General features: G+C 40.8%; 1 protein-coding gene and 1 long non-coding RNA gene across 3 annotated transcripts in view; one reads left to right on the top strand and one right to left on the bottom strand.

The window, feature by feature from the left end:
- Positions 1–350: 350 nt before the first annotated feature.
- On the bottom strand, positions 351–14,986 carry UBXN4 (UBX domain protein 4). The gene is made up of 13 exons (XM_086898686.1): positions 14,786–14,986; positions 9,308–9,410; positions 8,426–8,454; positions 7,465–7,583; positions 6,708–6,873; positions 6,164–6,266; positions 4,560–4,614; positions 4,260–4,424; positions 3,349–3,476; positions 2,532–2,634; positions 2,068–2,199; positions 1,536–1,744; positions 351–978 (listed from the first exon to the last, which is right to left on the bottom strand). The coding sequence occupies exons 1-13, from the start codon at positions 14,862–14,864 to the stop codon at positions 840–842; spliced, it is 1,530 nt and encodes a 509-aa protein (XP_086754812.1). The 5' UTR covers positions 14,865–14,986; the 3' UTR covers positions 351–839.
- The window catches only part of LOC111932316 (uncharacterized), a 38,378-nt gene continuing 37,876 nt past the window's right edge, over positions 14,941–15,442 (top strand). For both annotated transcript variants that reach the window (XR_015289539.1, XR_015289540.1), the window contains exon 1: positions 14,941–15,306. This is a non-coding gene — a long non-coding RNA (uncharacterized LOC111932316). The remainder of the gene's footprint in view (positions 15,307–15,442) is intronic.

Genomic DNA, 15,442 nt, shown 5'->3' with positions numbered 1-15,442 from the left:
TTAAAGATCAAAGTAAAATTGCTTGTTCCTGTCTGCATATAAGGATTCTGAACATCACCTGGCATCTGTCCTTGCTTCATCATCAACAGTTCTGAAAGGACCCCTGGAAGTTCCCCAGCTTCTTAGAATTTTAAGACAAATTAGTGTCTCTCCTGGTGAAAACTGTTATACTGCAGCTATTGTACAGATTGGATTTTCACTCCCCCCCTCCTTTTCCTTTATTTCATGTACAGTAAGGTCATTTAAACTGGAAAAAAATGTTTGTCTGCTATATTTTAAATTTCAGTGCATGACCCTGCTTGCTTCCTTGTGATACCAGAACATCAGAGGAACTTCACAAGACAGTCATGTTTTCTGGAAAATAGTTTATTGAGTGCTTAGGGAATTAAAAACTACAAGGTTTTGCTTGCAGTTGCAGAAGCAAGAAAAAAGTTAAACATAAATTAGTTACCTGATTTGCTACTTAGAGTGCTTCTGAAACCCTCATTTTAATCAGTCATTGTCTACCATGACCTTTATATTAATATAGCTGGCCCTTAAATTTATGTAGCAGAATATTTATAGATTAAAAAGTGCCTTTCTATGGCATAGGGCAATATTTATGAAAGCTGATGGAGATTTTCAGTCTTTTTACTAGTTTCCACTTACACCCGCTTGATTTTTCTGACACAGGTGACTTTATTCCATAATCCACCACAGGAATAAGAATTAAGTAATTCAGTCAGTGTAAAATAAGCCCCACTTGTCCAGAAGCTTTAGTTGACTTAGATCAAATAAGAGAAGAAAAAAAAGGAAAAAAAGAAGAAAAGCAGCCTGATAGTAACTGCAGTTACTCAAAACTACATTTGTTGTGTAGAATTTCCATTCCAAGTATTGTTTTCATCTTCTCCATCATCTTGAGTCCTCAGTCTATATATTTTGCCTTCTTTTTTGAAGTCTTCCCCCCGCTTTTCCACTACTCGTTTCCTGACTGCTTGCCTAGGGCACAAAACAGTGAGGTTTGACAGTTTCCTCAGTAATAATTACATAAGAGAAGCAGCAAATGCAATAAACACAAATCATCCATCCTTCTCTTATCCTCAATAATAGTTTTCTTCATCCCTTTGTTTCCTTGGGAAGCAATACCCAGGTGAAAATTTAGCAGTCAGAGAGAGCGGCAGACTCTCATTTTCCCTGTCATTGAAGCAAGATGTGGATTCTTCACCAGAAACAGCGGAGCAGCTCTCCTAGTACATGGGAGATCTCATTCTCTAGGCAATACAAAACCTGTCAAAACCAAACTCCATCTGCTTCTGTTACTTGAACAACCATCCCATAACAGTTTGCTATCTCATTTTTAACATTTTTATCTTCTGAACAGTATCAGCTGAAGTGAAGCTCATCTTTGTAGTTACAGCTGAATTCCCTATTCATAAATGACTGCAAGACAATGCTTTTTCTACTGTGTAATTGGAAGTTCAGTTCCCCACTACAAGATTAAAGCAATTGCAGCAAGAAGCTTGAGAAAACAGCTGCCTTAAATGCTTTGCCTTTACCTGCTTTGCTCAATGCTGCCCGACGCTGAGGGAGATGAGTGGTCTCGCTGATGGGCTGATCTCACAGAGGGCTGTGAGGGAGGTGGGCTCGTAAACAGAAAGTTGCTAATGAATCTCCAAACCGCTAAAAGGGGATAAAGGATTGTGCCCAAGAACTTCCACAGATCGCTGCCTGAAGCCTGAACAACAGAAGTCGCAGGTCTTCCCGCCTGTCATGAACACACCAAGCAAACTTGTCAGGTGTTAAAGTCCTGCTCTTGCGGACAGAGTATTTCACACAACATTTTGAAGCTCAGTAGACACAAAGGAACAACTTTGGTTACACATTAGACTAGTATCTATGCCACCATTTATCTGCTTCAGAAAAACTTCTCCAAATCAGCTCTGACAAAAACTAGAATAATTTTGCAATCTGTTTAGACAAAGAAAATCTCCAAATTCAAGCCAAACACTATCATGGCTGACTAACAGCAAATATCCAGCTACTGTATTGCTGTTTGAAAAATCAAACATACCAAAACCCAACACCTACCGGCAGCAACACTACTGAAGCACTGGGTGCTAGCTCGAGTTCTAGTAACTTCTTTCCATAATCTTCTTTGGTAAACTCCCTCCTGGGAAACATTGTCGCCAGTGAAAAATTGCCATAAGTGTTACCAACCGTCTGTGAAATACATAAAACATTTTATTTATAACTTCATTTTCAAACAACTGCATGTTTGCTAGCTGAGTATACCTTAACAAGAGTTCTGTATCAAACTATCAATCATCCTCAGAGCAGGTTTTGAAATATCTTTCATTTTTCTCTATCTCTTACTAATGATAAACTGCAACAATCCAAAGGCAGCTGGTGGCACTGGAGAAGGCTGCTCCCAAAACTTTCTTCAAATACCCAACACGGAAAGGAGTTGATGACAACTCTACCACCATCAACAACTACTTGATGCTCACCAAATCATAATCAGCACATAGCTGAGAAACAAAATGCCCATTTACCTGTGCAGCAAACTGCCTGGCTTCTTCTAGCCGTGCTTCAGATGGGAACTGGTTAGTGAAGGAAGATCCATCGGGGAGGCGGAACTGAATCCTGGCTATTGCACTGTGGGACACGTATTGGGGTCAGTCAGGACATGAACACTTACAGACAAAGGCTCCTGGGCCTTAGGCTTGGTAGTACTGAAATGTAGGACAGAGTGACAGTCATCCTGCCCAGGGCAGTGCAGATGGGTTATAAGATTGAATTCACAGTGGAAAACCACCTGCTGATCTGTCACAATGCATCTTTTCCATAACTCCATATAAGGTCCCCATAGGTTCAGATAATTCTTAAACCAGCAGTACTGGGCAAAGCAGGAGACAGCCCTGACACGGGCAGCTGATGGCTCCAGCCCAGCCTTGCTGAATCCAAACCATCCACACACACAGCCCCTGGACCCACAGCACCTGGACTGCCCAGCATACTGACATTATTGAGTCATTTTGTCCAGAATATCTTGTGCAGTCTCACCTTATCTAGGACTCCACCAAGTGCCATTATACTGGTATTTAAATCAAAGCTCACACACTAAAAGCTCTTATCTAACTAGAATAACATTTGAGAAAAGGTGGTTAGTGTTTCATGATCACAAACGCCAAAAGGATGAAAGCTATCAAAGAACATAATGTTCATGTAAATAGCTACCTTCAATGTTACTATTTAAACAGCTCAACACAGCAACATGTTGCCAAGAGATTAGGATATACATTAACTCTCTTAAAAAGGTTTCTTTACCTCTTCACCCCAAGATACACACTTGTGTCTACTACAACTCACCTTCGTTCCCTTTGAGCTGCCTCTTTTCTGGCCTCTATTTCAGCCTGTTTAGCCTGAAGAGCTGCAGCTTTTGCAGCTTCTGCTTCTTCCTTCGATTTTGCAAAGCGAGCTGCCCTCTCAGCACGATCCTGTGGAAGGATCAAAGGGAAACCTTAATTGTTAACAGAACTTGTTACTTAACATTCCTTAAAAGAGACAGCTATGATCTATACTCATGAACCAACTGCACAGATACAAACAGACCATATGGTGAAAAGACAGTGGAACTGCAAAGAATTAATCGCTGCCAAACTGCACAAACTTATGTCATTAGCCAAGATCACTGAGTCACTTCCCACAACCAGTTGTTAATAGATGATCCTCCCATGTGAGCTCAACACTCCAGGGAAGATAAAGGCAAAAAACTTAAGACAGATTACAGGACTGCAATTCTAAGTGTCCTATACCAAAACCTAATAATGAGGAAGAATTCCAGTTGTTACCACCTATTTATATCCATATATGCACACACATTTATACTAACTTGGAAAATAATTCTCCTTGTCATTTTGAGAGCAGAATTCTTGTGTATGTTCTACAATTAAATACTGTGCTTCTCTTTTAGTACCATGCTTAAACTGCAATTATTTTTATGTTTATATGATAATTCTCCACTAGGCTCAAGCAATATGACAGAAATATTTGTTCAGATAGAAAAGAATTGTAAAGATGAAAGCAGAAGTTTCATTTTATACACAGGAAATGCTATATACTCCCCAAACACAAAAATCGTTACTATACAAGGCCACAGGATTCCCAATGGAAAAATGAACAATCTTTCAAAGCTTCATCAAATGAGAAAATTTATCATTTTAGTACACTGAGAGAGAGAGAGAAAAGCAGCAAGCTTTCTTCCAAAATGCAAAATTTACCATTGCAATCTGTTGCCTTATGCGCTCTCTAGCAGCCTTCTCTTCTGCCTTTTCTCTGTTCCTTTCTTCTAACATACGTTTGGTCAATTCTTCTTCCTGTCGTCTTTTGTACTCCAACATTTCTTTACCGGTTTTCCTTCTTTCAATTTCTTTCTTAATTTCTTTCTGAATAGAGAGATAGACAAATTGGACAAGAGAAAAGACTGAAGTATGTTTGTTTTAGAAGGAATTAAACATTTTTTTTTCAAATAAGGGTATATGAAAAAAACAACTGCAAGGGGTTTTACATTTTTGTGTTACCTGTTCTTCTTCTTTCCTTTTCTCCTCTCTTCTTTCTTCAAGCCTTTTTGTTAACCTAAATTTAAGAACAAAGTGAAAAGTCTTATCATTGCAGTATTTTGAAATGTTAATGAAGCATTCGCAAGCCCAGGAGAACACATGAAAATGAGCTGTAGCACAGTGCTAATACTTTGTGTACCAGCAGTGATTCATTCCCATGCGGGTGCACCATCCATGCAAAGGGTGGTGGTGATTTCACCACCTCCTTTTGCACTTTTAGAGTTGTTCTAACATATTCCTTTTGTCCTTTTTCCACTCATTAAATGAAGAATCCTATATATTCCTACTGTTAAACCAACTTATGAAGACATACAATAAGCAAATACTATTTATGATCTGTGGCAACAGAAACACTAAATCTCAATCTCGTTTTAGATATTTAAGCCATCTGGTTTCTTCTGCACATCACCTCCTAAAAGGGAACACAAGTAATATTTAGCCCTGACATAGATGCACATGCATCTGTCTTAGCTATCCAGAAAAATCCTTCAGAATAAAGATTGACTTAAAAGAACAAAGTAAATTTCTCAATACGGATTGACAATAAAATCCCAGCATATCTGAGGTCTGGGGAAAGGGCAGGCGTGACCCAATGTGAAGAGTCATATAATCAGAAAAATGTTTGTATGGTAGCTGTTTTCATAACTACCACTGAGCTTGGCCTCTTCTTCCCCCTTGCAAAAAAATGCTGTAGATAAATTATGCCAGATTTGTATGTAAGATTAATGCATTTTTTTAAAAGGAACATTGATAACTGTATTAAAATACTGACTGCATTGTCTGATCATTGAAGAACTGGTAAGTAAAAAATATACCTCTTGTCCAATAACTTTGGAAGAACACTGAAATATGCATAAAAAATATTTAAGATATATTTTAGCATTATAAATATTCCTATTTGCTAAACTTGTGTTATGGTTTTAGACAGGATATTTCAAATAGTATCAATCTTATTAAAAACAAGTTTAGAAATAATATCCCTTATTTAAAAACAATGAATAATGAATTAATCATATTTTGAGCCAGGTGTTTCTGATCACCATACTTCAAAAAACTAAACTCAACTCATTACTGTTCACTGATCAAAGCATGAGTCTCAGAATAGGATTCCACTGACTTTTTCAACATCCCTACACTACAAGAAGTCATCGAATCAACAAGAAATTATGACATCCCTTTACAAAACTTAGGTTGGCATTTTATTACACCAGTTTCCAGTACTTTGAGTTCAATGTTTCAATTCATTCAAGAACTTGCAGCAAACATATCATTTCTATTGAAGTTATATCAAAGAATACTTAGAGTTTTCCAGATTACCTCTTTCTTCCAAAGTACATGAGAAATTATATTAATTAAAAACCTGGTTTGGTATCAGCCCTAATATTGTCAGAGACATGTAATACAAAATACGACTACTTAAATATTTGCCAGATGACAAAGATTAAGGAGCAAAATCCTGTAATTAAATGCATTAGTTAAAAAACCCCAAACAACCCAAAACACAACAAAACTGCCTCCTGAGAAGCAAATACAACTCATTAAAAAGCCTGCAAAAGAAGACTTGCCTTTCTACTTTGCGTGTAAGATCATTCACAGGCTGAGCATCATTTGCTTGCTCATCTGTAGAATTAGTTGCTTCCTGGCTTGCTTGACGTGAGTTTGCTTCATCTTCAAGGGATTTACAAGAAAATAATGCATAAGAAAGAAGGAAAGATGTATTTCTTATCATAAAAATTATTAGGCTCATTGCTAGCCACAATTTGCAGCAACTGGGATATCTCAAGGAGATATGAGGTTCTGCTACTTAAGACTCCCCCCCTCAACAATTTGGTTTCAGGTTACTAAGCCAAAAAACTCTTTAATTTAATCATTTTTCAGGAGAGCATACACAATTTTATTGAGTTATAAACCCTAGATTCCTCACTTATTAAAACAATGCAGAATGACAAGTTATCCTTCCCTCCAGACTTGTGCAAAGCATTCTGGAATATCCCAAGCTTTTCCTCAGTGAGTCTGCTCAATATATTGCCTTTCATGTACTGTCATGTAACAACTTAAGAAAAACCATTTCCAAAGCAAATGAGATGGCGTTTGTGTCAGAACACTAACCATTACCAGCAGAAGATGCTATTGTCTCAGGCATAACAGCCTTAGGAGAGTCACAAACCCCTGCTCTGGATTCTGCACTTTCTGGAGCACCATCAGACTGAGAGGAGGGACAGGGAGCAGATGCCTGACTGCCATTTTCCAAAGGCCGCCCTTTCCCTGTGTGCATCTAAGAAATTGGGAAAAGAGAGAATGGAGCCTATGAAAGTTCAAATATTTTTCACAGGTTAAAAGGTCATGACTGAATTATTATTGAAGAATCAGTCCTATTGAAAATATAAAACTAGAATTACCACATATTGTTGAGTATGGTACAATCATGCGTTTCATATTTTTTCCTAATTTTAGTCTTGCATTTGAAATCAAAGTGATAAAGCAACCTACACTTGTCTATAACTTCATAAATCCACATTACAGAACACTATTACAAAACCATGTTATAAGCTGAAGAGTAATCCCCTTAAAGGTGAGTTGTCACATTTTGTCATTCCAGTTTAGAGTTCTTGACACATTTCTTCAGTACTATGGGTTTACACAGGTGATCTGAATAAAACATGAATTAACGCAGCACTTGTGCACAGTGCTTCCAACCTGTGTACTGAATTCAAGGTTGCTGATTTTATTGTTGGAAGGACAGAACCAGTAACTCACTGGTTCTAGTTTCACCAGTAACTTCCCAAAGGAACAAGCTGAGAGCCAGGGCCATCACTGTCCAGAGCATTGCCAGCTCCATCTGGAAGATCCAGCCTGTCAGCATTACCTGTTTGACTTTATGGATTCTGGTAACAAGCTCCTCCACAGAAACGCTGCCAGCAATAACTTCCAAAGGGATTCCATTGTCTCCTATAAAAAAGCTGGATGGGACGCACACTACAGGATCTATACAGTGACAGTTAAGGGTGGTGAATGACAGAAGGTGATACAGAGTAACTTTACAGGGCAAAGCAGACCTCCTTCCTACTGGAGTTTCTAGCCCAATGCCCTTATCTCCCACTGGTCACCAGTAGCCAGGGCCAAGAGAGGAAGCAAAAAAAATATGCTGGCAAACATCACATGCAACTGGTAAGCATTTCTTCTTTTCTTTGTACTGCTTTAAGCCAAAGTATTTTTCTCTGACTTTCCAGGCAACTGATTATGCTTTGACTTGAGAATGATTTCGTTTTAGTGTCAGACATTTTAAGTAGACAGTAATGAAATCTCCAGAGCATGAAGCAAATCCAAGTTAAGGTACAGAATTTCCAGCATCACAAAGAACTAATGAACCATAAGCAGTGACCTCCTTAAGGCAGGCAGGGGTTTACCCAACTTCACACCTGTGTATGTGACAGAACCCAGATCCTTGGGTTGGAAGCTTGTTCCTCCTCCTCTGCACCTCTGAGCCCCAGATCAAAATTTAAAGCATTTCTTGTTTGTTTTCTAATGCTGATTAGTAGGACCAACAGGTTATTTAGATTATATAAAGCTTTAGATAATTTTCTATTTAGAGAATTACATAGAATTAACATAAAAAAACCCAATTTGCTCACTTTCTCTAATAACTGACAGCTAGTTGAATATACAGATGGTATCTATTAACTACACAGTTTATTGCATAGTTTTGTGCCAAAATAAGTATTTTCAATAGCATTGCTTGTAAGTATTTGTCTTAAGAAGGATATTAACTTGTATAGAGCAATTATCTGTAATCATAATGTAGCATCTAAACAGATCTCAAAGGATACAAATTTGAGAAAACTGCAGGCATGCTTCACTGTTAAAAAGAAAATATTCATTTAGGAGTAGCAATCATTTTGCAACAATTTCAGATTAAGTCTTTCATCATAAAAATAACTGTCCTACAAAACTATTTAAATACTTGAGAGAACACTAAAAGCAAATTTGCATTGCATCTTATCATTAACATTCTGCAAAAGTGTTGACATGGTGACAATCCTTGGTTATCACAGTTGACTACATAAGAGTTAGGAAAGGAAAGCAATGCTAAGAGGCAATTCAGGAAAAAGAAATCTAGTCTATTGAGCACAAATAATGTAGTAAATCTAATAAAATGTCTATAGAGCATTTCAAAATAATACAATTTGGGGAAATGTCAGTGCACTTTGTGCACATGGACTGGAACACAAACATAACAAAAATAGCTGAGTAATTTACCCAGGAACTTAAATGCGTCTCCATTCTACGTGTTACAATGGAGGTAAACATTTTCTCTGGGGCTTTACAGATTTTTATCTTTCTGAATTCATGAAAGGTTTTTAATTCATTATGTAACTTGGCAAACCAAGAAGTGCCTCTAGCACTTGCATTTTTATTACAGCATTTTTAATAGCATTTTTGTGTCTCTTCCAGTTGAGAAAGTGCAACTTCAAGCATTCTATTACTCGTACTGGAATACAGTCTGAAATACATGAGTATGTGCAGAACACAACAATAAAATTTGACATTTTCTCAGGCTCTAGGGACTTCAGGAGTACTGAATTCACTTCTGCTCTGGAACCAAGTATTTACATTATCTCCTAATCAGTGTGAGGACTTCAAAAGCCTCTCACTCTTCATCATCATCAGTGAAAGATTGTGTAAGAGACAGAATTAGAATAGGCTCAAACCTTTTGGTGTCAATTTTAATAGCAACAAAACCATCTGATGCTGCTTCAGTCACCTTCTCGTCTTCCCACCTTGCAGCCATCTCAGTAGATTGTTCATCTTCACCTGCAAGACACAGCACACGCATGAATTAAACCCACCAGAGATTGCTGATTCTGCCTGATTTTAGCTTTGCTTCAATCCCTTGGAATCACCTTTGTAAAACACTTTGGGGATTATTTTCAAGTCAGTTTATAATTATTTTTTTTAATAATATGGAGACAATTCACTCCAGCTGGTTCACTTTGGTAACATGTCAAAACTATGTTCTGATTGCCCCTCATTATAAATTTAATTACATATTAGTACATCAGCTGCTAGTAGGTAAAGCTGTGTTCTTCACTCGGTGTAAATACGTAATTCAACAGGTAAGGTTTCACCATTTGACAGTGTTAAAAAAATCCCCAAACCAAGAAACATTTATTTGCAGATTATTTATAACTTAGTTTTGTATTCCTGACATGAACATTAACAGTAGGAGTGGAGGAAAAGGTGTGAGGAGCAGAGAACAAGAATAATAAATGCAGAGGAACTACTTGGATAAGAGAAACTGAAAAGCTGTTCAGGGTCACAGATTCAGAGGTGTTATTTTGATCAGATGAAACATATCAATCTTACATCGTACATTTAAGTCCCAAAACACCATTTTACTGAGGGTGTGGGTTAATAGATTCTGATTAATATTAACCATCTTTCAACAAGTACACTGGTCTGCAACCATTTCTTTATCTTCAATCTCTATTACTTCCTAGCAGCTTGGAATGGACTGCAGTCTTGACGAAGAATCTGAGTCACAAGTATGGAAGTATAGTAGTCCATTATTCAGTGACAACAACAAACCACTTGTTTGTTTCATCCCAGTTGCCATTCCATGCAATATTTTTGACTTGTTAAAGATCAGGAGCTACATTTGGAATCCTCCAGTGAAGTGCTGCTATCTGGTCACAAGGCCTCTCACAGGGGCACGTATCAAAAACACAGTTTTGGAAAAGTGGTTTTCAACCACGTGTCTCAATTTCCCCTGGCAGTACTGGAGCAAGATAGACAGTATCTACCTCTATTATTATTCTTCTGCATAAGCAAGCAAATATTTAGGCTATTTTACGTGGGAACCTTTCCTCTTGCTTTAAGTGCAGTGCTTCCAAGTGTGGCCAGTGCAGCTGTTGTGCCCAGAGCGGCTCAGCCTCCTCTCCTGTTTCCAAATGCTCACAGGCAGGCAGCTGCTTCACCACACACTGTTGCAAAAGGACATGTGCTCATCCGATTAGGCTACTAAAAATATCTAAATACTTGCCTAACACTAACTTTTCCACACAACCAACTGCTGGAGAAAAAAGAATGCTGAAAGACATGAACAGGGCAGAGGCTGCTCACAGTAGAGTCTGAGAATGACTGAATGAAAATGCTGATAGCTCACGTTTTATAAAGTTCTGTGCCATGATGCACTGATTAATATTGTAACTGCCCACTGAACAGCTGCTTGTTCTCATACATCTTTTTGTCTGATAACCCTTTCTCATTTAGGGGTTAGGGTTCATTTATTACAGTTTTGTAGTAGCAATTGTATCCTAAAATCAAAACTGCCAGATCACAGGAAAAACATCAGAAAAGTCAACAGGTCAAGCGCAACAGAACTTGACATAATTCATAATTCTGCTTAACACAGAGCCAGAACAACAGCCTCAAAATTCTAGATCCCCAAACTCTCATGTTTCTTGTTTCTCAAACAAACATCACTTTGTTTCACTTAGTGGAATGATCTGTAAACAATTCACAGTCACACTTCCTCATCTCTTAAATCTGATCAGGTAAGTCTACATAGGGAAAACATAGATCATTTCTGGAAAAGACTCTTTTTGTGCAATAATTTACTTCCTGTATGAGGAACTTACTCAAAACCATTACAGGTTGTCAGAAGACTTTAATTCCCCTCAGCACACAGTCATCAGGGAAGTGTTTTCCTTTCAGGAGAGAGATAAGCCTGACTTTCCCATATCCAGCATTTCATAACTACTCAGTAAGAGAGGATTGCCATTCTGGAAATGCCAGAAAGCCAGGACATTAAACCATTCACCTCCTCCTCCTCCTCCACATCATTTCACTTATTTAACTTGGAAAGTGACTTGATACATCTTGGCTGCAAATAACTAACAAACAGCTTATGTGTACAAATTACCATTTTGTAAAAAAAAATATTAAAATAATATGTTATGAAAAAAGGGAGGAGGGTTTCTACAAACATTCTTAAAAAGAAACAAACATTTTAATTGAAAGCTTTTTATTGTCACACTCATACCCCTTCATTTTTTCACTCTGAAAAGCACTTTTTATGAGTGGCCTGGTATTTTCATGATCAGAACATGTCTAACCTTCGGAAAGAATAATTTTAAACACCTCAGTCAGAACAGATGAGGTTTTGCATCAAATGAACTACTAACTTTAGACTCAAAGAATCAAAGGCTTTTCCACCTCTGTAGGCTATAAAATCATCTACAGAACAGCTACCAACTGGTACTGGGGATGTTGACAGAATCATAATATATCCTGGGTTGGAAGGAACCCACAAGGATCATCGAGTACAACTCCTGGCCCTGCACAGGACACCCCAAAAATCCTACCATGTACCTGAAACCATTTTCCAAATTCATTCTGAACTCTTCCCCGAGGGACTGTTCCATTGCCCAACCCTCTGGGGACAGAACCTTTTCCTGAAATCCAGCCTACACCTCCCTGGACACAACTTCACACCATCCCCTGGGGCACCTGCATTGCCAGACCTGTCTCAGTGTCAGGAACAGGTTCACTGTGCGAAAGAGAGAAACTGCTGCCGGCAATTACTTGATGCCACAAAGTAACTCATCAGTCCCCCAACACAAGCCCGTTACCTGGTGTGTCCAGAGGCCTCTAACATCTCACCTTAATATTTCAAACCAGTTTCCTAAGGCAGACCTGCTTCACCTCATGCTCTCTTGGGAGAACAGAGAAATCCCTTTTATTGCAACTTCCCGTGAGTTCAATGGGATCTTTAATACCCTTACACCATCCTGTCACCAGAATGTGCCATGAAGGTTTTAAACACTGAGCTCAAGAATGTTGGGATTATGGCTGCAAACAAAAACACTTTAGGAGAAACTTGCTTGAACAATGTACACTTACCATCACAAATGCCACCTCATTTTTAACATAAATAAACACATTATTCCTTGCTTGACTAGAAAATACTCTGGAAGCAGAAAGAATAATCCACTTCTTCATTTTCTAGAGAAAATGTAAGTGAAGTGCAGAGGAGAGGAAGAGAGGAACAAGCAGATGGTGGCAGAAACCAAACACAGATGGACATATCAGAACATCTATCCCACCACAATGGCCACCCCAAAATGATTGTTAACTAACATTTTCAATTTCTCTCGGGTTTTTTTTTTTTCCTTTATTCATTTTTTCCCATAGATATTAGTGGATGAAGTGTACAGAATCAAACACTGCTGAAAGCCTATTCTCCAGGTGTTCTCAAATGCCTGTCTCCAGTGGGAAGTGTGGAGCGTAAAGGCTCAACATTACCATGATTGTGAAGTTTGAAACATGTTTCTACCCAAACAACAAACCCAATCTCTGCTAACACAAAACCAGACTATTCTTTCAGCACTCCGCATCCTTCAAACACAGCTGCTTCCACACAGTGTGAGAAAGTTCTTGGGCTTCCCAACTCCCTTTCCCAGCACATGTATCAGAACAGTTTAATGATCAGCTCTGCCACGGGTCAGCTGCCCTGATCCCACGGGGCCCAGGGTGGACTGGGTGTCATTAGAACTCTCCCAACTCTTCCATTTCAGAAATACCTGGCTGAAGTCACGCTCTGCCTTTTCCAGGGCTCATAAGAACAAACAAATCTTCACAGCACACACAATGACAAAACTAGGTTACAGCCCTGCAAACAGAAATTTATTTCTCCCCTGTACATCTACATCCACCCAGTCAACATCAGCATCTAATAGGCCCCACTTTGCGCACAATCTTTGTTTAATAAAAAATACTGAACATAAGTTACAACATGCACTTCTCTGCCCCTCATATATCAGGTTGAAACTACTCAGAGACCCACCAGAGTCCCTCTGTCACTGCCCTCCTCAGCCAGGCAGGGGAGAAAATGGCTCATGAGGAAGGCTCATGGGAAGAGATAGGGGCAGGGGGAGATCACTCACCTGTTATCTTCACAGGCAAAACAGATGTGACTTGGGGAAAAATTTATTTAACTTATTACTAATCAAAAACCAGAGCAGGATCATGGGAAATAAAAACAAATCTCCTCCCCAGCCTTCCTGCAATTAGATCCTCACACCCTGTCTCCACTGCTCCTTCCTCTTCAGGGGTTGGACTCCTCATACTCTTCCAGCATGGGGTCCCTCTCAAATTCTGCAATGTGACTCTTTCCCAAGGGCTGTGGTTCTTTAAGAGCTGCTCCATCCCATCCCTTACACCAACACAGCCCAATCTGTGGTCTCACACGACCTTGATTTCCATCAGTATGTTTACTATCCAGCAGAAAATGCTGTTCTCCAAGCACATGGAGAGTTGTGTCAACAAAAGGAATTTAACTACACCTTTCTGTTCACATCCCATCTGGGAGTGAACTTCTTGAAGCCACATGAATCCTACAGTTCAACAGTTCTTAAGGGAACAACATCAAGTCACACCTTTAACAATGTTGTTGCTTCATGAGGCACCCGAAAAACTTCAAGCCAGGAACACTTAAGGCAACAGTAAAATCTTAAGAAACAACACAGACGGAGATATGCAAAAGCTCAAAAATAAGTTAAAGAGCATGGTCTAATCACAGAATATCACAGTTTCAATCGTGTTGGAAAAGACCTCTGAGACCATCGAGTCCAACCTATGACCAAACACCACCTTGTCAACCAGACCATAGCAGTGAGTGCCACGTCCAGACTTCCCTTAAACACTCCCAGGGACCTCACCACCTCCCTGGGCAGCCTGTTCCAATGTCTAATCACTCGTTCGAGGAAGAAATTCCTTCCAATGTCCAACCTAAACCTCCCCTGGCGTAGCTCAAGACCGCCTCCTCTTTCCCATCTTTTTTTCATAGAGGAAGGCAGCGTACACAAGACGATGTGATTCCTACAGGTTCTAATTACAGTGTTATGAAACACGCACTGTCGGTACGAGGAAAGGAAACAAAACACAGCAAACAGCCCGGAGAGCTGCACCGGCGAGTGCAGAAGAGCAGAATGGAAGGGAAGGCGACACATCGGACGGGCGACTCCGCTTCACAAGCGAGCGGGCGGGGGCCGGACACGGACACCGAGGGCTGAGGCTGACACAGCACAAATCCCGCTCGGCGGGAGGGGCGGCGGGCGGGACACAGCTGGGAAGGCGCTGCTGGGCCCTGCCGGGGGGACAGCGGGCGGCCCCAGGACGTACCGTACCTGCCACGAACACGACGAAGACGGAGCTGCGCTCCTTGGCGGCGGCGATGGCGGCGGGGACGGAGCCGCCGAACCACATCGTGGGACCGCCGGCACCCGCCGCCCTCAGCGACAGCCGCACCGCGCCTGCGCCGCCGCCGCGCCAACCGCCCCCCGCGCGCCTGCGCGCTCTGCCCGGCACCACCGCCCCCTGATTGGCGGCCGCGTGCGGCACGCGCCCCGCCCGTCCCCTCCCGGTCGCGCGCGGGGGGCGGTGCCGGATGCCGCCCCCCCCTCAGCACGGCGCCATCTTGGCGTTTTAGCAAGCGGCCGGGGTGCTTCCGCCGCCGTGCATCGCTCCCTGCGCTGTCCCGCTGCGAAACGGGCTCGGGGCGTAAGGACAGGGGGCGGGAGCTGACCGGATTTAGCCTAGGGAAGAGAAGGCTGAGAGGGGATCTCGTTTATACAAGTCCTGTGAGGAGCGGCTGAGAGGGTGTCTCAGCCTGGCGAAGACGAGGCTCAGGGGGACCTTAGCGCTCTGCGTAAGTCCCTGACAGGAGGGTGGAGCTAGGTGTGAGTCGAGCTTTTCTCCCACGGAGCCAGCGACAGAATGATAGGACATAGTCTTAATCTGCGCCAGGGTGGCGTTAGTTTGGACATCAGGAAAAAATTCTTCAC

This window comes from Cyanistes caeruleus, chromosome 7, assembly GCF_971803275.1.
Source record: "Cyanistes caeruleus chromosome 7, bCyaCae1.hap1.1, whole genome shotgun sequence".
Lineage (NCBI taxonomy): Eukaryota > Metazoa > Chordata > Aves > Passeriformes > Paridae > Cyanistes > Cyanistes caeruleus.
Note: the sequence above shows the minus strand (reverse complement) of the source record. Positions and strands in the feature narration are given on the sequence as shown.